This window comes from Ascidia mentula, chromosome 1 (genome assembly GCF_947561715.1).
Source record: "Ascidia mentula chromosome 1, kaAscMent1.1, whole genome shotgun sequence".
Classification (NCBI taxonomy): domain Eukaryota; kingdom Metazoa; phylum Chordata; class Ascidiacea; order Phlebobranchia; family Ascidiidae; genus Ascidia; species Ascidia mentula.
In genome coordinates this window covers 9,234,106-9,258,108 of record NC_138566.1, presented here as the reverse complement: position 1 = coordinate 9,258,108, position 24,003 = coordinate 9,234,106, and the positions used below count along the sequence as shown (strand labels likewise).

The following is a 24,003-nucleotide window of genomic DNA, read 5'->3' as shown; positions in this document are numbered from 1 at the left end:
TCTGATTCGAATCTTTGAAAAACGAATACACCGCTTTTCTTCAAATGTGTATTTGATGGGCGGTTCTAGCAATTATTAGCCGAAAACTTGGAGCTACTGAAATGTGCTGAAACAATATTTAAATAATGACGCGAGTCCGGCGAGTGCGGCAGATTATGCGACCATACAATCTCTCCTGCGTATTCATTCAATCTCGTTCATGGTTGCGACTGCTTTCGACAGGATGAGCAAAGTGTCTGCAAAAGTCGTTATTTTTGTGAGTTTGGTGGCGCCATCATTTGCGTTTCATCCCTTCCTCCGAACGGGATTGCGATGGAGTCAAAATGATGAAAAGCTGAGTCGAAGAAATGCTATCAGCACTTTTAATGTCACAACAACCAGTGGTTTGGTGGAAGGAACTTCTTATGAGGAGTCACACGCATTCTACAACATTCCGTACGGGAATGTAACTGGACGGTACTAAACGATTTATTTATCTGTGATAAATAGCATCTTGATGTGGTATAAAAGTACCATTTGGTATAAATTGCAAATGAATAAACAACCAGCTTTGTTGTTATAAAGTAATAGAAACAGTAACAGAAGGTTGATAAGATGAAGAAAAATAATCTCCTTTTCCCTTAGGAGGTATAGCCGAGTTGTAAGGCTTTGTTAACCTTAAACCCCATGTAGTGTTACAATAATAAGAAACTTTGTAGGATGTATTATGCAACTGCACCAAAATGGCTAAGGTTATACCACTGCAACTAGCTTAAGTCGATAAAGAAATTTGTAAGATTTGCACGTCAAATTCTCTATAGGTTCATGCCCGCAAAGACTGCTTCGTACATCAATTACATTAACGCCACCACTCCAGAATACATTGTTTGTCACCAACCTATTGAATTCCGTCCCGATTCTGTACCTAAGGTAAGAAAGTAAATATGTGCTTTCCTTATTCTCCAACCAAACCGAGACGCATTTGTTTGCAAAAAGGTGAGCGAAGAAGTTAGTAAATCATATACCATGCATGGGTGCAAACAAGCAGCAACCCACGCGTCGTTTATGTGTAAATCATAATTTTAGTTATTTTCCGCTCAAATGACAAAAAGTTCACGTTCACGCAACGGTGTAAGGTCTGGCACATTAAAACGTTTTTTCTTTTTTTTATTCACCGACGTTTCGCCTGATATCCAGCAAAGATTCCTCAGAATGAGGAAATGTGCCAAAAGAACAGACTATTAAAATACACATTGCTTATTAAAATACAATATGCCTGGCAGCATCAGAAACATTATATTTTTGCTGTAGTGTTACGAAATAACAGTCGCTACTTGCAGGAGCAATGTCTTTTGCTGAATGTCAATGTTCCCTCACAAGTAAACCTGGAATCTCTGCTAAACTTGCTCCCTGTCATGGTTTACATCCATGGTGGGAGTTTCGCGGGAGGCTCCTGCAACGATCCGGAGTTGGAAGGAAGATTTTTCGCAAACGCCACTAACACAATATTCGTCACGATCAACTACAGACTGGGTAAATTTGTCAGACATATAAGGTGCAGCGGACGTGCTTGCTTTCATACTGGTATTGTTGGATATTTTATTGTTTATAAATATTTCTTAAAACACGGCCACATTTCTGGTTTACAACTTGCTTCAATGTTTTGTTGGTCGTTGACACTCTGAGTGATTTGTTTTTAAGGACCTCTGGGATTCTTTGTGTATGAGGAATCGGGCACAAAGTTTGAAGGTAATCAGGGACTGAAAGATCAACAACTCGCTTTGCAGTGGGTGCAGGACAACATTGACAAGTTTGGAGGTGACAAGAGCCAGGTAGTTGGACTGAAAATAATCACATATTAGCTATTTTAACTTTAAAAAAATCTTTTTTATGGCAATTTCGTCAGGGAACTTGTATGTGTTAATTTTTCAATATTTAATATTTTGTAGTGTAATATATTATTATACAGGTAACTATTTTCGGCGAGAGTGCTGGGGCTCAGTCTGTTGTCCAGCATCTCATATCTCCCACAAGCAAGCCCTTATTTAATCGAGCAATTATAATGAGCACACCGGGCTCAATAAGACTTCAAACTATCGATGAAGCAAAAGCTAATGCCCAGCAACTGATTGAACGTCTGAACTGCAACAACGAACAATCAAACTTAACTTGTTTGCTGTAAGTACGGTTTGATGGTTGGAAAGTGACTGTTTACACTTTTGCTCGATTTTACAAGCACCTACACTTCAATATAGTTCTAACATAAGGAACTAGAAAACCTTCGGCTTTGCAGCGCTTGTTGATCCTGATTGTATTCTTAATGCAGTGGGGGCCTTCAACTTGGCTTTAATATCGTTACATTGAGTTTAGATTACTATAAGACTGCTGTATACTAGCAAAAATAGTTGTAAGTTTCAACGTTTCGGTTGCTATGCAGCATCCTTCATCTGGATGCAACGAAATGTGGCACATTTTTTTTACATCAAAATATAAAATAAAATGTACAGAAGTTGGTGGAGCAACAATTCACTCAACAATTTTGCATTAAGTAAGCTGACGTGTTCACTTACAATCTGGAGGTCAAAGGTTTGGCCGGATAACTTTACAGAACAACCGCAGTCATTAAATTTTAGCGATTTCCATTGCTCTTCTTCCCGTATTCTCTTTCAGTCGTTTTTTACTCCACCATGCTATTCTGTCTGTGACTGTGGGCGTACTTGTTCTCATTGCATTTGTGAATGTTTGACAATGCATCTGGAAGGTTTACTAACAACGAATTTGCTTTCGTCGTCACCGGGCTTTGTTGTTCATGGTGGAAGTTTATAAAACCCCTTAAAATACTGTTTCAGAAACGCGGATCTTATTGATTTGGTAACAGAAGGGTGGAATTTGGCTTTCACTGCGTTGCTCAGAGGAGATCTTCTCACTTACTTCGAACCATTTCGACCCTCAATCGACGAAGGAGAATACACCGAGGATTTTATGGACATGTTTCAAGCAGGCAGATGGCATACAGAAAAGGAAGTTATAATTGGAAACATGATGAGGGAGATGGGGCACATTAGTGTTAACTACCCCGGTTATAGGGATGAAGTTGCATTCCAGGTTTGATGTCTGAGACTAAAAATTATTTATGTCGAAAACAGTGGCCCCGTTTGCAGCTCAGTACAAAAATATTTGATTCGTTCGACTACTTTTTATTTTTTACTTCAGCGTCTTGTTTTTTTAAAAAAAAACAGGAAATCAACTCACAGTTGTTCGGAGAGGAACTCGGGAATTTGACATCTGACAAATACATCGAGTTGTCTGCTAATACTCCAGGATCACAAGTAAATTATACTGAGGTGGCGGAGGATGAGTTTTCTGATGCTTTGTTCTACTGTCCATCAAGAACGTTGGCAAGGTAATTATTTACTACTAACATTACGTCAAAAGGTTAATCATGTTCTGACTAACTCAATTCAACACAAAAACAAAGGCGAAACTGCAAAAATCGAAATATTTTAAAATATTCCATGATCTTGTGAGGATACATCTGACTTTTTAAATCAAAATTTTCAGCGCATTCTTTTGTCAGGTTTATGTCGGACACGAGCAGTGTACAAAACCCGTCACCAGTTTATTTTTACGTCAATGCTCACGCGCCAAGCGGACCAACGTGTGAAAATATACAAGATCCTACATTATGCGGAATACCAAACCACGCATCGGAATTGACGTTCGTGTTTAGAACCGGGCCGTCTATGGGGTTAGATATGCTTCTTTACAAGTTTTTTAATCAGTGAATATTTCTGCGTGATTTTTTGGTTTATTTATTGAACTTAATTCAAGGAAAAACTCAATATGTAACGTTGATTTTTACTAACTTTCGGAGCATAATGCATTAGATACGAGACAACAAAAGATGACGTGGCGGTGTATGATTGGTTTTCGCTGTGGTGGGGAAGCTTTGCTTATACTGGGTCGCCATCCACATCAGCGGGGTCCGACCAATGGCCAGAGTATGTCAATAATCAGCAGGTGAATAACCATGAAAACTATCGAATTTGAATTAGGTTTTTTAAGCAAAAGCTTTTTTTAGAACTCAGTTGGTGCATGGAGCAGTGTGAGAATATCATCCGCGCCTTCTCTTGACACCGATCACCGTGGAAAGTATTGCGACTATTGGGACTCCACAGGGTTGTACGTGACTATGACGCCACCCGCAGAGGCTACCACGTCACCTACTGACATCACCACATCAAGTGGGAACAGGATTGTGGTTTCGTCTTGGGTATTGCTTGCTTTCACGGCCGCAATGTCTCGCGTTTGATTCATCCCGCGCGATCCACATACAAATCTGGATGTTGCAAATTGATCAGTTTAATTAACATGTGTTAGAAATATTATGGTATATGTTCTACACGTGATAAACTTTTATATGTTCGATTGTGATTAATCGACTGTTTTAGGTTTAGATAGCCACCTCTGGGAATTATTTTGTTGTAAAATGCAAAATGTCCAGTTCGTGTATTCGTAATTCGCAACAAAACCACCGAAATAAAAAATGTACGAGGACGCTGTTCAGCGTTGTTTTCGAGAAACCTCAGTTTGTTGCTTGACCTCTTTAACTCACAAACAAAACGACAAAAATCGTTGACCTTCGAAATTGTAATAGGCGACAATCGGACACATTAAGAAGTGCGCTCTAAAACCAGGATGCACTTGTGAACACTCGCTTACGTAAAGGTACCTACCGCAAGTCGCTACAGCGAATACTTGTACTATTACATCCGCATGACATATATGGTGAGATGCTGGTGTGGTAAAATGTACACGTGAGTGCGGGAACTGAATAGACAGAATAGATTCTAGCTACGAGAAAAAGGTTGGGCGAACAACGCATAGACACGAACTTGACAGAGTAGCTTTCAGTAGCTAATATATGTCTGCGCTTTGTGCAATGAGAATTCGAGATACTGAGAAGTGAGACAGGGTTGGTCAGCACACAGTTTTATGTACGTGGCAGTCGCGAGTTGCAACGAAGCCGGAAAACGTATAGGGCACCATAATAATAATAGGATCAGATGGTTTATCATGCAACCACGCACTTTATCAATGAACGTATCAGTTTCAATGTCAGCTAAACTAGTTCCTCTAAACTATGGAAAAATTCGACTGTGTGGGAGCACCGAAAAGTAAACAAATGCATCAGCATTGTTTGCTAATTTCCACTATTTTTTCGAACACAATTAAGTGAATGCCATACGATAACAAAAAAACTAAAACTAGGAGCTGGGCCGGGTGAAAGTGCGCCATCTGAGGTCGGTGCGGTTGTCCGCATAAACCTTAACACTTGATTGGGGTCAAGTTGTTTCAGCGTTTGTTTAATATTATCATTTACATATCGCCGTCTGTGCATGGGCCGGAAGGGTGTGTTGGCTAATTCAAGCCAATTCACAAGAGTTTGTTCTATGAAACACATCCACCGGAAACAAGCACAACAACGAAAAGAACGGGACTGCCTAAAAGCGCACAGCAGGAATAAAAACGCACCAAGAGCGAACAAGAACAGCATCGGAAAATCACACGAAAACTTCTTTGGCAAATCATGTCTCGACACCATCACGCGTTCATCTTAGCTCTGGCGGCTGAAATCGTAAGGCACGGTTGCGAAGAAGATTATTGGCGCGAAATTGAGATTGAGCTTGTGTAAAAGTAACGGGAAAATCGGTTAAAAAGCTCGCGGATTGTGTTGGTGAGCAGTGCTACACGCTCCTGCAATTGGGTATTGGTAAAAACCATCTAGCGTCGGGGCTAATAGAAGCATGCAGGGTGAGTTTGAATCGCTTGTTAAGAGTTAAAAACGCGCGTTTGTAAAAAACCTCAACGGGTTGCTGGGCAGATGTACGCAAACAAAAACAGAGCGAGAAAATATAAACTCCGATATTTGGTAAAAAAATAACGACTTAAAGTGAAAAACACACAGCACGCTTTGTGGCGAAATAAAACGCTTGTTGTTGTTTGAATAGCGGGATATTAATCTCAGGAATGACGGACGCCGTTGTGCAGCTACCCCATGCCCCCACCAACGCGTAACACGATAGCGGGAATGGCGGGGTTTCTACTATGGACAGGCGTTACTCAGACGAATCCAATCCGTTTGCAGCGTACGGCCGCACAATGGGAGGAATGTGGCTTTGTGCCGGGTGGCGTCCCGCTTCTGTGCACCGCCGACTTCTTAGGAATAGACTTTCGTGCTGGAGCGTGTGCCGTACGCCGGACGGACGCTAGAGCGACTGCAAGTGGTAAAAAAAGTAAGTGTTGGATCGGAGGGAGCACATAAGGTATATAGGAGCAGACATGCGCAACAAGTGCATGCACTGGGGGTGGTAAACGATTACGAAACATGCACAGAGTTTGCTACCGGCCATGCTGTCAAGACATGCAAAATAACGTAAGTATACTTTTAGATGGGTTTAACAGGTTATTAGAACATGCGGCTGTTAAAAATAAAAGACATTTATATATTTCGAAGTATGCGTTTATTTGCTCCTGTAGCAGCATATCATCGCAGTGCGTTTTTCATAAACTTTGAAGCCCAAACTTGCTGCTACAACGCACGCAATGTGTCAAACACAATTATCATCCATTATGGCTGGTGTTTATGTGCAAAAAATATACGTTTTCTCGGCATTATAATAGACTTCACAACACGCCCTTAAACAAGACTGACACGCCAACCCCATAAATTCACATTCCCGTACTCACTGGCTGTGAGCGCGACAGATACTTGACGCTGGAGCCTTGCAAGCTCAACTCCTGGCCGCGATGCGAGGTGCTGTATCGGTGTTGGTGTCTCTCCTCGTGACGACCCGACCGATACCCGGTCGAGTGTTCTCCTAACCGGGACTTCCCCGTCGGAGTGACGTTGTTGTCGGCGGAGCCGCGTGTGCGATATCTGAACGAGTAGGCGGAGGAGCCAACGGGGATGTTGGTCTCGCCGTTGCCTTCGTCGGCATCGCGGCTGTCCAATAGGCTGTTCAGGGCCGGGTAGCTGGTTAACGTACCGTCGAGATAAGCCGGGGTTACGGCGGCGTTAAAGGATATTTACTTGGTGAGCAATCATGCAGGGACACATGCTCAGGGTAACACGGAAAGCTATACATGCATACATGCTAACGGAAGATTACGGGCATTCGAGTCGGCGTAGAGATGGTCAGAATGCACTGCTACGTGCAAGTGAAATAAATAAATAACATAGAGGAGGGAAAACCTTTCGTAGCACCATACAAGCATTCTGGCCAACTTAACGTCGACACAACAATACTAAGCTACCAACAATGCACCATCACATACCTCTTGGCGTTCAAACTGGCGCTGGTCGATCTCGCCTTGCTGCGAGTCAGCACTCCATGTGCTGAGGAGGTAGGTCCGTGTGTAGCCGCGTACTTTGAAGTCTTCAGGGGGGCGGCAACAGCCGTGGTGTCGACAACATCGTAGGAATACGAGTTTACGGTTGTGGGACTGGAGTGAGAAGCTGAATACCTCGCGTGTCTTGAGACCGGCTGGGAGGGCGATCTCGAGTGGGACCGGGTGTCATCCACTCTGTTGTGGTGAAAAGGAACACAATATTATATTTGAGTCGTAAGCAAATCAACGTTTGACAGGTACTGTTAGTGATTGACAAGAACGGATGCCGATATATGATAATTGGTGTATTACACAGCAGCTGTAACCACTAGTCTATATATTTAAGTATCGCAAAAAAAACGTTTGGTCTGAAATGCAAATTTAAAGATGCAGAATATAAACCCAACGAACAAAAATGCGCAGCTTTAAAAGCTGCCAATAATTGAAAAAAACAAAAATATAAGGGAGGAAGGATGACGAACTTGAGAACGCCGGTGGTGGCAGACCTCGGATGTCTCCTAGCTTTGGCCAATCTCAATCTGTCGCCTTGAGAAAAAGCGGCCCCTGAGCGACTGCGCGTCGTCATTCCTGAGTCCTGATGCGAGAGATAAAATATATTACTGTCAACACAAAGAGATTTTCTGTTGAGAATTCCGAAGAATACAAATGCACAAACAAAAATGAAAAGTGAATGTCTCTCAATGTAGAACACATTTAGACATCCTTCGAATCTGGGATCCGGATATTATTCGATACCATAACGAATAAAACACACACCGAAGAAAGAGTTATGACACAATGGAAAATATACGATTTCAGACGAATGCTTGCGCAATTACGCGAACATTGTTATCCAAAAACCACGCACGTCGCCATGGCATAAGTTCACAACCGTACGCTTATAGAATGCCTCCACTTACGGAGCGGCCAAATAAACACAAGCGCAATCACAACAAAAGCCGCAAACCTTTTGCTTGTCGACGATGGAGAATATTGCGGAGCCATCTTCAGTTCGATCGTCGCCCGTCGCCCCAAGGCTGCTGACGTCATCATTGTTGTTGTTCCGATCGCGGATCGAGATGTCATCGATTTCTGACGTCACGCGTCGCATGGCCGAGCGGTTGCCACGTACGCGGTTCTGGTTGATTTCCGCCCGTTGGATGTCGCCTTGCACCCACATGCTGTGCTGCTTCCTGAGAGCAAAGACGTGAAACTTGTTGACATGTGCAAGTCTAATATTATTGGCAGGCGTAAACACGCCGTATTTTTTGACAATCGTCCAAAGAACAGAGAAATACCCTGAACACAAAATTAAAGTAATTGGATCAATGAATAAGAAAATGGTATGTTAGCAAAATCTTGTCGACCTTCATGGTGTGTCAGTCAAGACATCTCCATCGATGCCGGTCTCTTTCAATGCCAATAAATATGACGGAAGTTAAGTTTGACTTGACCAGATGTTGTGTTAGTGGCTTAGTAAGCGTGCAACTTGGCCCATAAAACGCTACTTGACGTTGAAGAGATACCCAGCGTAATGTGTATTTACGAGACGGCCATTGTCACACAATTCAACCCACCACAAGCACGGGATCTCGTATCGTGACTAAATAAACAACGATATGCGGCCTTGGGAACAGTTAACAGTGACAAAACAACGCCGCCCACGCTAAACACAACGATATAATGAAACGATTTTATCGTCGAGTATCCGATCGCCTATACGTAGCTTCCCTATAGCGCCGACAAGTCTACCAACTACAATTTTAGCGAAAAATTCCCATTATTGGGTTCAGTCGCTGGGAATTTGTAAGAAGAACTGAAACTCTCGACACACAGGAACTTAACGCACACGTATGTTTTTCTGCCTTATGTCCTTAATATAAAGACCTTGTCTTTCCCTTCTGCTTTTCCCACCAAGTGTTTTAAATTTACGAAATAAACGTCTAACCCTGCCTTGATGATTCATGGATTTTGTTTTTTAAAGCTAATTTCTTCCTTCATCAACATGCAACGTTCGTATAAGGGTGGCCTGCCAATCATCTCGACGTCAGAACTCCCCGTGAAGTGAACCCAATTAACCTCACACTGTACAGTTTTCACTCTAATCGCATTCTTCTCTGTTCTAATCACCAAATAAGAACCTCCAGCAAAGGTGTAATACTCACTCCTCGAGGTAATGCTGCTGGGGGCCGATAATCGATCCGGGCCGTGCAATACGAATCCACGCGATACATTCGGCAGCAGTGAAGCGGTAATGTTTCATCATGTAGCATGCGATGAGCGTTCCGGTTCGACCGAGACCAGCTGCGTGGAAAATGGAATGGTCAATAGTTTATCGACAGGTGATACCCAATTACTGCGGGTTGAACGACGGAATTAAGGCCTAAGTTTTGAACAAAAAGGATTAAAGTAATTTGTAGGAATAGTTACAAACATTTCAAAGAGCTTTTAAAGTTTTTGTAGGCTGTATAAGAAATAGATGTGTTGTAAGTATTCCAATTCATGCTTTAAATATAGCTCCCAAACCTGGCCACTGCACTCACGCCAAAAACGTGTTTTTTTGCTGGAATCGTTGTCATGGTACCACACTGTTTACTTTCGGTAACTGACGTCACGTCAGAGTCAGTGGCAATAATAAACGTTTACTGTTTACGTCATGCTCAAAACAGCTCACCACGGGCGATAAAGCAAAAAGGGAAGTCCACGATATGGCATTCCAGCATAGTGACGCCCTATTTTATGATAAGAGTGGACAAATATGAGGGCTCCTAACAAATCAAAACAAACGGCGAACATACGGAGGGCATTGGAGAACGGGGGATGTGTTTTTCGCCGGCGAGAAACGAAACCGCGGGCCGTCTATAACTTGCCCAGTTGCCTTCAAAGAACCAACTTTGTTGGTATTAGTCGCAGCACAAAGGGTGTGGAAAGCATATGACGCCCCGGGCCGGTTTAAAGGCAATCATTAACGAGGATTTATTGCCACACAAAACATGCGGGGCGGCGAAGGGTCCCCGGCGTGTAGATACCGTAATGGCGTGTTTGTAAATGCGACTCGAATGCGTTACGGCGACTGTTTCTTTGTCCGCCCTAATCCCCGGTAAACAAGGATGGCCATTAAACGAAGATCCGCTCACAAAACCAATTGTACTGTCGTGTTTGAACATATGATAACATCAACGGCCTGCGCAAATACCAACCCCAAGAGCGTTGTAACGGTCTGAAAGGTCATTAAGCAATGAGATTTTTTTTGAATATGTAGGAAGCAATAAGTGTATGTCGAGCATCAGTATTTTTTTGTGAACGGCAAAAACTGTGAATGTAACATTTCCTGGTACTATAGTTACTCCAAATTACCAAATTGTGTGTTTGTTCAATTTGTGAATTTTTAATGAAAATTACAGGCTAACTTGATGGCAATATTTGTCCAATATTTACCGGTGATGCCACAATTACCCGTAGCCACTGAATTGAACTATCGTAGCGCTAACCTTTGCAATGTACAGCGATCGCACCGTCCGTGTTTTCGCATATATCCAGAAAGCGTTTCAAGATTGAGTCGGAAGGAGTGCTCCCGTCCACGAAGAACAGATCGTGGTGGTCGAAGCCAGCGTCCTGTGGTAAACAATCACTGTTAAATGTGGTGGTTGAGGGTGGTGCAACAATTTTCCCCGACTTCATCACAATCGGCAACAATAGTTTTGCAAGGAATAATTTTTGCATGAGGCTAAACGGACGTTCTTGGCTTTGATAATTCTTTGATGGAGTGTGGATATTTGTTAAGATCACAAGGGTGGAAACGATTCCACTTGAAATAGAGTTTGTGTAACACACCGCCGCGATGCCTTTTAAGGCGAAATATATTTGTGTTGAGTAAGAAAGCCGGCAGATTGGAGCTAAAAATATAAACATCTCCATGCTTAAGGCATGCACGTATAAGGTGGAAGTCGTTACGGCGATGGCAAAAGAATGGGAAATGATTCTTGGATGAAATCAACAATATTTTGTTTATCCCTTTGTTAAAAAAGTTACGACGTAAGCGTGTACCTGAAACCTCCTCGAATCATACATCTTCTTGTTGAGGCGAATAATACACGAAACTCCATGCTTGCGGAAGTAGGGAAAGTAAGCCTCGGGTGCATGCAGGGGATAACCTAGACAGATACACAAGTTCACGTCACCATCCATCATTGCCGCAAAAATACCGACCATTCTCGATTTTGCTCTTGGGGTGCGGACCGCTGAATGCCAGGAAACGACCGGGCAAAATCCAGTTAAAATCACCGTTCTCCACCCGTTCGTAATGCTCGTACTCGTCGGGGTCGAAAGTATCGGGTTGGTAGAAGCGATGCGTGATGGCTCGATCAACCGCATGCAGACAGTCGAGCAGAGTCAGGTTGTACGTGCACGGCCCGAACGACGCATCCCTGGGTTTGGTAAACATGATTTGTGGTGAAGTAGCGAACTACCACTGTGACGGAATCGTTTTCTGCATTGTTTTTCCCAGAGTCGTGTGCTTTGTGGTGAACGGAAAAATTGGTGTTAATTAGAAAAAGGGTAAAAAAAATTTGTCGCGAATTCGGTTTGTTGCATGTTAACCACATGGGGAAATACGGCCCGAAAACCGATGGATTTCATTACGATAATCATGTGACGTTTTTAAGAAATGTGACAGCTGGCACAAATCGTTCCAGTTTCTGTTTGCATTCGATTTTAAGGTTTTCAATGCGGGTTACAGGGGTTTACTGAAGTCTATTTGCAGCGCGCGGGGAGGAGCAAATAAGTTTTCTGAAGTAAACTTGGACAGGTCGATTAAGAGGAAAATCGATGCTCGCTATAATTTACGAACGCCGATAGTAGCGAGAGGCAACTGCCGAATCTGCAATTAGTTGTTCCTCATGTTTCCTTGCGTTTCCCCAGACACCAGTGAGTGTCGATAAGGACGATATCCTGTTCATACAGGGGCAAAAATCTCGTTAACCTGACAGCACGGATATTAACACAGTTGTGTAAATCGCTGGTACTCAACCTTTTTGCACTTGCGGGCTGGTCAGGTTTTAAAACAACTTTTGGGGCCCGGCAATTTGGAAAAATTCGAGCAAAAATGTAATAAAATTAATATGTTAAAAAAATAGTATTGCAATTTTAAGCACTTCGCACCAGCAGAAAGGGAAAACGATGTTTATTGGGAAGCGGTAAAATCTTCAAGTGGATCGGCACCGGTTCACGAACGGGCGATTAAGAAACGCTGCTGTAAATAATATGTATAACCATAATTAGCCCAAGATGAGAGCTACTATCGTGGGATCTAACGCAAGTTTAAAACGTGGAAGAACGTCGCGAACTTGACCCATGACCCCAGAATGACTCAAAACTTGATTACTCCTTGACATATACGGACATGTGGAAGACACGACCCGCGCAAAAACAGGTTTAGAAAAACATGCGAACCTGAATGGGAGGTAGGGCGGACTGCTACCCGCTACCAACGGCCTGTACGCTTCTTCTGGTGTTCGCTTTAGATGGATGATCTGTGGCAAAACGACAATCCTGTCAGTTCAATGTGTTTGTTAATCATCGCGAGGTAAGAATATCACCTACCTGAAAAGCTCCGACCAAAAAGGCGGCATTTGCTCGCTTCCGGGCGTCGAAGGAAGTGTAGTGGACGATTTTCTTCTTGGCCAGGGAAATTGACTGAATAGAAACAGAAATCATTAAAGTCGAAGCCCGGGGAAATTCTGCCATGTGCAAAACAAACAAAGACGTTTTTCATAATAGCGCCAGCGTGCTGATTAAAAGGAACTGACATTTTGACCTCAAAGTGTCAATAGTACTCATAAAAGGCAACCATGGTTTCAAACAAAAGTTGTATCAAATGTAGCAGTCTGATTGGATATTTATGTGCTCACTTATCTTGAAAGAGTGCGTAGCCTACAAAGCACACAGCCGCATAATTCAATTCAATAAGCCAGCCTATATGAAATGTCCACTTTGAACAATATGCCTAACAATACAAAGAGTGGTGCTTTGATAAAGCGGTACCTACCACCCACAAAAGAGTCACACTTGGCAAGGTTACCAGCTGGGGTAACTCACAAAACCCCATTGACAAAAGCCTGGGCGGAACATATGCGAAATGTTGGAAAGGAACACGCCGGGCTTTGTTGTAATACAAGTAGCTGGAGTGCCAGGTATGGCAAGCCTTAAGTGTGTGTAGCTTGATATTTAAATGGAACCTGATATAAGGTACCATTGTGTCAAGCAATACTAAGCATACCCAGTACTGTTTTTAGCCTGGTTTAATTTCTGCAAAATGTGACTACTCACATGTCATTAAAAATAGACATTCACTGTTATGTTTTGAAGGATAATAATATTATTTATACCTACAATTCTAAACTATACCATGCAAGATAAATCATTGTAGACCAAACAGCATACATAAACATAAATTTATCGATTTTTTTGTGCCGCCAATGCTCAAGTCCACTTATTCAAGAGCAAGTTTTCTGCGCTTGCCATTCCAATGACTAAACGAGGCCTGGGCACTATACTTCATCTATATTGGGTTGGGACACTTTAAATGCCAATACAGCGGGTCGGGGAGTTTGAAGTGGAAAGCGGGTAAGCGACAAAACCCTCTTGAGGTTGTTGCTAAATCAAATGCAAACTGAATTCCCAATGTTGTGCCCCTGCTTCTGCTTGACAAGAAGTATTGGAGAGTGAGATATTTAATTTATCAATGGACAACAACATATTATGTTCACAGGCTTTAAGCAAGTACTTGCACATAAAAACTAATATCACAATACAACTTAAAACGAACTTGCCATTAGATCTGCAATTAACTATGCTTATCCTACTTTATGTATTGAAAAACTGGAATAATTACATTCAACATAGCTAATATGCACACAAAACCAACAGATGATATTGTTAACAACAGCCATAACACATAATCATAGTTACATTGTTGACAAATAGATCAAATTTAACTACCTTCAGTTTCTTGTTGACTTTACAGCAGTAACGGTGTAGTTGTGCAAGATTTAACGGACCAAAGTCAGCGTAAAAGCTAGAACAAATAATATGTAGATAATAATACACCACAGAAAACTGTAGTTTCTACCCTCAAAAAAGTTTCACAACAGTGTATGGTTCTAGTTACTGCTCAACTTACTTTTCATAAATCAGTTCATCGTCCACTGAAAAGTAGTGGGTGTGGGTTGTGCTCTTTGGTCTGTTCCTAAGAGTTGCCAAATAAAATTGATCTGTAAACACAAAAGTTTTTAGACAAAAGCAACAAAGACAATTGGTTTTTTAACATAACCATATGAACCTAATGGTTTTATAATTCTGACAATAAATAATTTATTTCTAACAAACATGACTTTCCACATATAAATATTGTAAAGTACAATTCACAAATTTTGGACTGTAATTATAGTCAATATTTAGTTCTACAGGCTCAAAAAAAAAAAGTACAAAACGCAGTAATTTATTCCTATTTCTATTAAATACGGTGGTATGTGTCCTTGTAAATAAAGCACCAACGAAAAAACAGTTGACAGGCTTTAATTGAATAACAACAAAAAAACATGTGGGGTACCTCATATAATATATTATATACAGAGGGTTGTCCATTATCATAAATATAATTGGTAAGTAGCACTACAAGTGAAAAATTCAATCAAGACACAGTGACTGACACTTCCTTTTAATGTCGAAACTATATATGTATACCTTTTATAATCTCAGCGGCGCTGACCAAGTCACTGTCTTCGGCAATTGCAGAATGGTTGTCTCTCCTTGCCAGAGAAGCTGAGTTAAGGGTTTCCAAAGCGTCCCTCTTCATTGAATATTTCACATTCGACAGATCATTAGGCGCTCGATCACTGATGTGCATATGCTTCAGTGCTGAAGCCAAAGACATCGGATTCTCAAAGCCTTACTGTGTGTGAAAGTGCTTATGACAGACAAAACTTAAAACGAGAAATTGCACAAACCAAATGCACCAGCAGCAAGAATTACAGCTTTGGGCTAAAACCTAAAATTGAAGTGTAAAATGCATGAAATGTAGTGTAAATAGAAATGTCTGACGAAAAGATTGCTGTATTTGTTCTCCTGTAACAAGCCATAACTTGATTTTCAGGTGGTTGTATGTCAATGATTATATATAACTCATATAGGTCAATGATTACTAATTAAGTTAAACGTAGATATTGACATATACATAATATTGAGAAAAATATACTTGCATACTAAAAAGATACTCATGCTGCTGTAAAAAAATTCAAACATGATCACATATAATTTAAAAGGCCCTGCAGCCACCCTCAATGCATTCGTTACGTTGCGTAAAGTTAGTTGGTTTAGCTTGTCAAATTAAATATTTACAAACACAGCCATTATTCAGCATCTCCCATTATACAGCTAAGCAACGACCTCATGCGTAGGAGCAACGACTATTATCAAGCCAGAACAGTTTGTTTGCAAGTTTCAAAATATTCGATTTTAAATTTGCCACGTACGTGATGTGCGTGCGTGTGAACGAAAGTATGTCAAATAACTGTTCGCTCATATGCAAACACAGCAAGCATTTTACAGATAACATTATAAGAAAATCACTTCTGCTTCTCTCCGGTGTTCGCTCAAATCAAACCTAGTGCACTTGACTTCCCATCAACTCGGTTCTCTTTTTCGCCGCAAATTATATTTTCATAGTGAAAGTCCACGAAGCGTATCCCCGTCTCACGTGACTATTTAAACCAATAGCTTGGCCTCCACAATACGTTCCTACAGCAACCGATTTCTTCACGAAAAAATTGCGACAACCAAAAGAAAAAAATATGACTTCATGCATTTTGTAAACGCGAACACAAAAAGTGTCTGGAATCAATGTAAATAGAACGGTGCTTGTTGTGTTGTAAATTTATTTGTTAATTGATGTAATTAGTGTGGCAAGACAAATCGACAAGTTTGACAATTTTAAAACTTTTAATGAAATAAATTTTAGTTAAACGTAGGTCCAAGGTTAATCCAGATGTTTTTTCTTCAAATACTATCACTGTTGGGCATTTTTTAAATTTAAAAAACCGGTTGTAGAGTCACGCCGGATACCATAAAAGTTAAGCTGCTAGGGGGAGCTCCAGCTTAAAACATCGACACGGATTCTCTTTTCAAGTCCCATAAATCGCGATGGTATGTTTCATGTTGCTTTTGGGTTAATCTGAAGGAATCTGTTATTTTCAGCACCTCTGAGCACATTATTTATGGTAGTTGTTGAGATTAAAACTTTCAATAAAGAGAAAACCCTTTCAAAAATTTCTGAGGCGTGTTATTGAGATCAATTAAGTCTCTTGATTTGTTTTACAGACCAAGGGAACATCGAGTTTTGGTAAGCGGCACAATAAGACACATACCTTGTGTCGCCGCACGGGTAGGTCGCACTACCATATCCAAAAGAAAAAGTCAGCGAAAATAGGACAATGTGAGTTTTTGAAGTAATTAGTCGTTGCTTTACTAGTAGTCCTACTGTGTGCAGTTGTGATGTTATGCTTACGCATTTGGGTTTATGTAAAAACGTGGCCTGGTATCGAAATATATGCAGCAGAAAAGATATACCAAAATTTTTATTATGGGCAAATTGATTCCTTTTTTATGTCATATTTTACTAACTTAAAATGAAGGCAATGAAAATACCAGCCAAGCAGAACCAAAACAATCAGAACAAACTTTGTATTGTATGTAAAACAATTAAAGAAGATGATTATTATACTAGTCTATGATTGTGAAGAGTGACACAAATTTTTTACAATTTTAGCAGCAATCCGCAAAAAATTACTGATGCATTAATATACAAAGGTGCTAGTTTGTCTGTGCAATTTACGCTCACCAATACAAATTCTCAACACAGATAACAAACTTTCAAATCTATAATTATAGCTTGTTTAATGAATGGCTTCACCCAGATTAAAAAGTTCGTTATTTGCGTGGAGGATTTTTTTCTGCGATCATTAATTGCGTGACATTTTTTTCAATCCGGTCCATCACCATGTAAAATAACTGTTTCAGAGAGAGAAAACGAATTGCCCCTTTTCTGTCTTCTTGGCAGTTGTAATATCATAGTTTCTGGTGTTGTTTTTGCAGCTGTTATAACTAGTTGCCATAAAACATCTTTTGTTTTAGTTGCTTTAAGTTTTATGACATATTGGCAAGGGGCTGTTATGTTCAGTTTCGAACAACATAAACAATAGGACTGGACTAGTAAGGTTTACCCTACCTCTTTGTCTGAAATACTTGTATTTCTGCAATGGTTGTTTTCATTGTTTCTCCTTGTCAGAATATAGACCAAAATTTTTTTGTTTAAAAAGTGATTTATTCCTTTGCTCATGTCTGTACCCTAACTTTCTTGTATATTTACACAAAGCTTAGGGGTGAACAAATTGCATATATGTGCATCTAGTCCCATGCCACATATCAAGTTTAAATTCTGGTATTTTTGAGTGCAATTTTTACACTTTAACATGTAAAAATTGCATAGCTTTTGTTGAAAAACTATAGACCGACAACAGATTCCATGGATGTTTTCATACAGAATTGAGTATAGCATAACATTTCACTTTTGGCATTGTATATTGGACATTCGTGCCCTATGTTGGGCTCCCTTGCCAAGTTGATATGCAGCTAAAGAAGTTAGAAACAGAGGTGTGCGAGGCTGCTGCTTTAAGCTAAATGGTATTATTTACTTTATAGTCAACTGGTCGAAGAAAGCTAAGAGACGACGCACCACTGGGACAGGCCGTATGCGTCACCTTAAACTTGTGAACCGCAGATTTCAGTAAGTGAATTATGAATAATACATGTTGCTTTTATGAAACATATGATAAACATTTGTAATTTGACATATTTTTTGTAGCAATGGATTCCGTGAGGGGACAACACCGAAACCCAGACAAAGTAAATCTCAGGCTAAAGCCTAGTCTCTAATTCTCCCCTGTTGCTGTTGCTTTTCTTGGTGATCATTAAAAGTTGCTGTGACATCATGTGTTTATTTAACAAGTTAGAAGTGATCTGGGCCCTATGCAGGGCACAGGTTCCCAACCTGTTTTGCACTAAAGACTGGTTTAACGCAGGTAATATTTTCAAGGTGAGGCAGTTAGTGCGGCATAACCCTAGACAAAGACATACCATTCAAAAGTTAATCGTACACGTGCCATACCTCCGATCGTCAGCTGATATTCGGGGCCCTTTGCTTTGTTTAGGACAGTAGTTCTTAACGTTTTTTCTATCACGCCTCTGTTTTAGTAACGGGCTTGTGTCCCATACTGTAAAAAGGTTTCATACCAAAAGCAATTGTGTTTTTGTGTCGATCTACGTAAATAAGCTAGCTAAACACTGCCACATGATAAAAACATAATATGTATCAATTTAAGCTTGCTTATTTTAACTAAAATGTTGCGGGACAAATGAACGGTTTGTGATAACAGACAGCACAGAACATTAAAGTCACTACAAAAAAATGTAGTTTTGGTGTAAAGCTTGCGCCCCCCATGAGAATTGGTTGACGTCCCCCCGGTTAAGAACCACTGGTCTAGGATAAGCGTGACAACGTAAAATGTGATGCAGAATGAGAAAAATATGATTACAGAAGATCGCACTTTTCTAATTTTTTTTATTTTGCAGAAATGTAACTTTGCAGTTCAGTTGTGGGCGTATAGCTTGGGCAAAGTGTTCTTAGAGCACAATTGCACAAAATCCAACCTTTACTCATCTGCCACAGCCGACGTGCATTTAGTGTGTACCCAGACCACTTAGCCTAAGTATTTACGAGAAAGTGAGAAGTAACGGCGTAGTCTTGTAGAGAACTGAAAACGTGGCAAAAGTCGTCGCCCATATCAGAACTATAACCCACAATTCCGTTATCCCTGTTCAACGAGAATTCTCATTGGTCTATTTTGTCTCCTGGCGTCGCAACTTATTGGAACTACAACCACCTGCCGTCTTTCCCACTGTTCCCAAATGCTGCACGGAAACTATTCGTGGATATCTGTTTGTGCAAGGCCGTGTATAAGTGTTACTTCTCCCATTAAGTGAACTGTCTTGAAGGAAGCTTGAAAACTCGCTGGTGATGATGAAGTGGACTAAGGTTTTTCTTATATTTTCTGGTTTATTGGCTGTGTGCTGCGCATCGCCCACAGTCAAAACTAACAATGGTCAACTGTTCGGCGTCCAAGAACAGGAAGCGCAAATATTTTACAGGTAAATATTTTCATTTTTGTGTTATGACCCGTGTACGCCGTAACCTTTGTCTACAATTCGTTAATATTGCATTGAATGCTATTTCTCCAAAATATCCCCGTTGTAACATTGTTCAATAGAACTTAAATTTTCATCCGAAGACAAAACTAATGCGTTGTGTGCTCAACGCTTCAACGTTACAGTGCGTTTTTAATTGCCGTAAAACAAGGCTGTAATTAGGCATGTTAGGCCTGTAGAGCATAACGCCTAAATATTTCGATTAGCAAGTATTTGAGATTGATCACATAGCCTATAGCAAGCATATTTAGAAGTTAGCCTGCGGACTCCCGGTTAAGAACTACTGCCGTAGCTTTAATGTTCGAAAAGTTTCGTAAATCTATTGAATAAATTGACCCAATGCTTATTAAATATAAGTGAGTGTTTATCTTTGATATACTTTGACCATATGTTATGTGACAACACAGCGTACCCTACGCTAAACCCCCAGTCGGAAATTTACGATTCCAAAACCCGGAGCCGATCGGATATCATGGCGACATGTACGCGACGAACAACACCCAAGTCGGTTGCATTGGAGTTCGACTAATGTGTTCCATCGGACAGTGCGCCGCATTTGTAAGTTTCGGCAATAAATCATCTGTTTAAAAACGAGAACTGAAAGCTACCCAGAGTGAAAAACAATGCGGGATCCTTTTTTGAGATCACACGATATTATGGAGAAACCAATCCTTTGCAGTAAAAATCCTTCAAAGTTTCAAAGCAAACAATTGTAAGAATGCTTCCCTATACGGGCCCTGCAGTCGCCTTCTCGTAGCCTAGCTATATAGATGGCCTACCTCCAATTCCTTGTAACCACGTTTTATTCTTTATGTGGAAATTGGTTTCCGCCTGCATAAAAACAACTAATTTCAGGCTTTCAGCTTAAATCGTTTGATTTTACGAGATGAAAAATACGCTTAAAAACACGATGGGGAGTTACGCGCTCACAGAAAAATATTTTTACTTATTTGCTCGAAATCCGCTTGGTTTTGTTGGATTCAAGAACAATACTGTGTATTCTGGATTACCGTATATTTTAAACTAATAACGCGACTGGAATGCGATGACACTATATATACCATTTATATATAAATTTTCGATATGTTTTCCCAAAATATGTGCATTTGTCCTGAAAAAATTGGAGCTTGTTGTAACAGTGAAGACTTATTTTCCATTACAATTCTTTATGAGTCGAACTGCAAGGCGTGGGCGTGAAGTGAGCTATTTCTTAAGTCTGTTAAGGTAGTGAAAATATTAGTTAGAAACAACATTTGTTAAGTGTGCTTTACATGTATACTTGTTCGTTTGAAGGAGAGCGAGGACTGCTTGTATCTTAACGTGTATGTTCCGAACGGCGTTGATCTGTCAAGCGCGGACAACATAGTCAAGGGTGATATCCCTGTTATGGTGTGGTTCCACGGAGGAGCATTCTGGTTCGGTGCTGGCCTCGGAACGTTGTACGACGGAAGGTTCTTGACGCAAGCAACTGGGACCATTGTTGTCACTTTGAATTATCGTTACAGTACGTGTACATTTTTGTGTTAATGACAGGAATACAATCAGCTACTAAATCGCGTCATTAGTGACCATTAATTGGCGCTAAAATAACCGCATGGTGGCGATACAAAAAGATGGTATGTACCACCTCCTCGTCTTACTCAATTCGAACTACGCACTGTTACGCACATTTAACATTAACCTATCTTGTAGTTTACACATGGCTTCGTCCGGTCTATTTAACTGAACTCAAAATATTTAATGTATGTAGTGCCCTTCGGCTTTCTTGCATTTGGCGATTCAGCCCCAGGAAACATGGGATTCAGGGACCAACAGGTGGCCCTTCAATGGGTCCAAGACAATATTGCCAAGTTTGGTGGCGATCCTAAACAAGTGAGTTTTTGTTTAAATTTCTTGAAATTTGTCAAAAAAATAGCTGGACAATATTGCTGGACGCGGCACCCTTGTGCAGTATATGCGTATAGAATCGGGAACGCCCGACTCTTGAAGTACAGTACGGATTTGTATACTGTCTACCGTAAAAAAATTTCTTCAATTGCTGAAGTAAATCCTCATATTATGTGAGGATTGTCGTACATCTGCAACACCACATGCTTGATATTTTATGCTTACAAACTCTCCAGGTCACAATATTTGGGGAGAGTGCCGGAGCCCAAACCGTCGGCCTTCATTTGATGTCAAGCGTCAGTGAACCTTTGTTCAGTCAGGGCATCATGCAGAGCAATCCCGTTTCCTTCACCTTCAAGTCGTTTGAAGAAGCGAGCGAGCAAGGGACACGTCTGTCTAAGAGGACCGGATGCGTAACTGGAAGCTACAACTGCCTCGCGTACGCTCTTGCCTTTATTTAGTGGGTGCCGGCAAGGGAATGTACTTAAAAGTTTATCATTTCAGACAGAAGAGCAGTGATGAGATCGTAAACGCGTTTTTCAAGGTGATGATGGGCAATATGGTCAATGGGGATTTCTATGGTTTCATCGAGCCTTTCGCTCCGGTTATCGACGGGGTTGAGTTCACTCAGCAGCAGGCGGACGCGTATGCCGTAAGTAATAGCGTGAAATATTTTGTATGTGTTGCTTTACACAACTGACAAAAATGCGATAAAACTAGATGATTCAATTTGGAAGTAACGTTTTTATTTTGAGTTATTTTTTAGCGTTGATCTTCTTGTATTAACAGTGATTTTTACGAGAGCGAGTGTTCCCATATTTTTTTATGACTGTAGGCAGGAAAGTGGCAAACAAACAAGAATGTGATGATCGGAACCGACAGCCAAGAGCTCTACCTTGTGTCCGCTATGATTCCGGTGGAATTGTCATACGACGTAAGTACAGATTTATGCACAGCAACCAGCCAAGCTTTATGACAATTGTCAATAAATGTTTGTTGCAGAGGTTTGTGTCAATGTGCGTGAAAATGTGGCCTGGAATCTCGGATCAGGTCATCGCCCTTTACGCTCCCGACTCAACTCTGCCCGACTACAGGTGAATTTAATGGCGTTGAGTCACTCTTCTTTTATCACGAAGCACGCCAGGACAAAAAAAACCTTTGCCACAAATTACAACATAACTGACGGTTTTGAGATGGACCCTTACAAGCGAAAGAAACCTTAGAAACATTAGGATGCATTTTTTTTGCTTTTTTCTATAGCAGAATTTTTAAATTTTGTTATATTCAGGGATACATACGGTGACATGCTGACCCACTACGCATTCACATGTTCCTCGCGTTATGTTGCCCGTGGAGCCGCAAAGACTAAAGGTTCGCTGACAAACATTTACTACTACACCAACTACCATCCACTTACCGGCCCAGACTGCCCCACTTTACTCGGACCTTTGAAGGTAGCTGGGGTACCTGATTATCACGTCACCTGATAAATGCAAATTGTATTCCAGAGACTCTGCGGTTACGTTTACCATTCGTCGGAGCTGTCGTACGTGTGGCGAACTGGTCCGGAAGTTGGTCAGACGTACATGGATGATGAGGTTCCCTACGTCAATGCTTGGTCGAACTACATCGGTATGTAATTGTTTTACTCTTGCAAAGGTTAAGGCAACACGCAATCAGCAATAGTGGAACGAGATTATTTCTCGCTTTCCGATTGCCACGTGATTGGTACATTTGCACCAACACTGTTTAAAAAATCTTCAGCAAAATTTAGGCATATTATATCCACACAAAAGTAAAAGTTTAATTGTATGTTATGCTTTTCACGTGGAAATTATATTTCACAGGAAACTTCATCCACAGTGGCAATGTAAACAAAGGCATGGACGCTTCTTTGCAGTCCGTCCTTGGGTCCTTTGTACAATGGCCCCAATATAAGCCTCCACTGATCGATGGCAACGTGGAGACCAGTGATTGGTTAAGCGCCTCGCTGGATGCGCCTGACACGACCATCGAACAAAATCCTATTGACCAGTACTGCTCCTTCTGGGATGGAGTTGGATACGATTTCCAGATTTTTGGTCCTAGCATGGTTCAAGCACTGAATGATTTCATCAACGAAATGAAATAAATTTCTGTTGATGATGTAGAGATTTGTGATATTACAAGATATGATTTAGGAGTTTAGGTTATACGAAAACTTGCGCTTTGTGGGTGATATTGCGCCAAGTTACATAGAATCTTTGTAGATTTAGAAACGGAATCGTAAATTCCATATAGATTGTAACAGTTAACACTAGTTTGATACGAAAGCTCATGTCAAAGCATTAGATGCAGAAAACGACAGAAACAACGGTACAAGCAAAATCAGGTATGAATGCAAAACCAGTAGCGAAATTTTAACTACTTCCAAATTCAATCTAATAT

General features: G+C 40.9%; 4 protein-coding genes across 6 annotated transcripts; 3 read left to right on the top strand and 1 right to left on the bottom strand.

Annotated features, from left to right (window-relative positions):
• The first annotated feature begins 223 nt into the window (after positions 1-223).
• On the top strand, positions 224-4,291 carry LOC145907890 (para-nitrobenzyl esterase-like). The gene is made up of 10 exons (XM_082995031.1): positions 224-456; positions 801-909; positions 1,320-1,512; positions 1,681-1,811; positions 1,949-2,157; positions 2,829-3,084; positions 3,219-3,382; positions 3,557-3,727; positions 3,867-3,999; positions 4,061-4,291. Exons 1-10 carry the CDS (start codon positions 224-226, stop codon positions 4,289-4,291), a joined length of 1,830 nt encoding a protein of 609 aa, XP_082851157.1.
• A 320-nt stretch (positions 4,292-4,611) lies between these two features.
• Positions 4,612-15,414, bottom strand: LOC145914377 (dual specificity protein phosphatase CDC14A-like). Of its 3 annotated transcripts, none has more exons than XM_083002206.1 (14): positions 15,115-15,414; positions 14,552-14,642; positions 14,371-14,446; positions 12,973-13,065; positions 12,823-12,902; positions 11,581-11,798; positions 11,419-11,525; positions 10,863-10,986; positions 9,537-9,675; positions 8,339-8,564; positions 7,854-7,966; positions 7,318-7,566; positions 6,730-7,015; positions 4,612-6,257 (listed from the first exon to the last, which is right to left on the bottom strand). In XM_083002206.1, the coding sequence occupies exons 1-14, from the start codon at positions 15,302-15,304 to the stop codon at positions 6,249-6,251; spliced, it is 2,001 nt and encodes a 666-aa protein (XP_082858332.1). In that variant the 5' UTR covers positions 15,305-15,414; the 3' UTR covers positions 4,612-6,248. The 3 variants fall into 3 exon arrangements, with proteins under 3 accessions (XP_082858332.1, XP_082858340.1, XP_082858347.1); XM_083002214.1 differs by having other exon boundaries at positions 6,730-6,997; XM_083002221.1 differs by lacking the exon at positions 6,730-7,015.
• A 1,111-nt stretch (positions 15,415-16,525) lies between these two features.
• LOC145913708 (large ribosomal subunit protein eL37A-like) lies at positions 16,526-18,416 on the top strand. Its single transcript, XM_083001459.1, has 4 exons — positions 16,526-16,572; positions 16,747-16,861; positions 18,127-18,211; positions 18,290-18,416. The coding sequence occupies exons 1-4, from the start codon at positions 16,570-16,572 to the stop codon at positions 18,351-18,353; spliced, it is 267 nt and encodes an 88-aa protein (XP_082857585.1). The 5' UTR covers positions 16,526-16,569; the 3' UTR covers positions 18,354-18,416.
• A 1,088-nt stretch (positions 18,417-19,504) lies between these two features.
• Positions 19,505-23,707, top strand: LOC145907762 (cAMP-regulated D2 protein-like). Its single transcript, XM_082994937.1, has 11 exons — positions 19,505-19,632; positions 20,097-20,247; positions 20,983-21,193; positions 21,440-21,561; positions 21,813-22,015; positions 22,081-22,228; positions 22,412-22,510; positions 22,579-22,670; positions 22,865-23,030; positions 23,085-23,208; positions 23,424-23,707. Exons 1-11 carry the CDS (start codon positions 19,505-19,507, stop codon positions 23,705-23,707), a joined length of 1,728 nt encoding a protein of 575 aa, XP_082851063.1.
• The last annotated feature ends 296 nt before the right edge of the window (positions 23,708-24,003 follow it).

Coding starts and splice junctions, on each gene's coding strand:
- LOC145907890 (XM_082995031.1), top strand. CDS start 224: ATGAGCAAAGTGTCTGCAAAAGTCGTTATTTTTGTGAGTTTGGTGGCG. Junction 910..1,319: donor GTCCCGATTCTGTACCTAAG/GTAAGAAAGTAA, acceptor CGCTACTTGCAG/GAGCAATGTCTTTTGCTGAA. Junction 3,728..3,866: donor AGAACCGGGCCGTCTATGGG/GTTAGATATGCT, acceptor ATAATGCATTAG/ATACGAGACAACAAAAGATG.
- LOC145914377 (XM_083002206.1), bottom strand. CDS start 15,304: ATGTCTTTGGCTTCAGCACTGAAGCATATGCACATCAGTGATCGAGCG. Junction 7,967..8,338: donor CCATCGTCGACAAGCAAAAG/GTTTGCGGCTTT, acceptor CTCTCGCATCAG/GACTCAGGAATGACGACGCG. Junction 7,567..7,853: donor GCCACCACCGGCGTTCTCAA/GTTCGTCATCCT, acceptor TCACCACAACAG/AGTGGATGACACCCGGTCCC.
- LOC145913708 (XM_083001459.1), top strand. Junction 16,862..18,126: donor GTCAGCGAAAATAGGACAAT/GTGAGTTTTTGA, acceptor TTTACTTTATAG/TCAACTGGTCGAAGAAAGCT. Junction 18,212..18,289: donor CTTGTGAACCGCAGATTTCA/GTAAGTGAATTA, acceptor TATTTTTTGTAG/CAATGGATTCCGTGAGGGGA.
- LOC145907762 (XM_082994937.1), top strand. CDS start 19,505: ATGAAGTGGACTAAGGTTTTTCTTATATTTTCTGGTTTATTGGCTGTG. Junction 19,633..20,096: donor GAAGCGCAAATATTTTACAG/GTAAATATTTTC, acceptor GTGACAACACAG/CGTACCCTACGCTAAACCCC. Junction 21,194..21,439: donor CACTTTGAATTATCGTTACA/GTACGTGTACAT, acceptor TAATGTATGTAG/TGCCCTTCGGCTTTCTTGCA.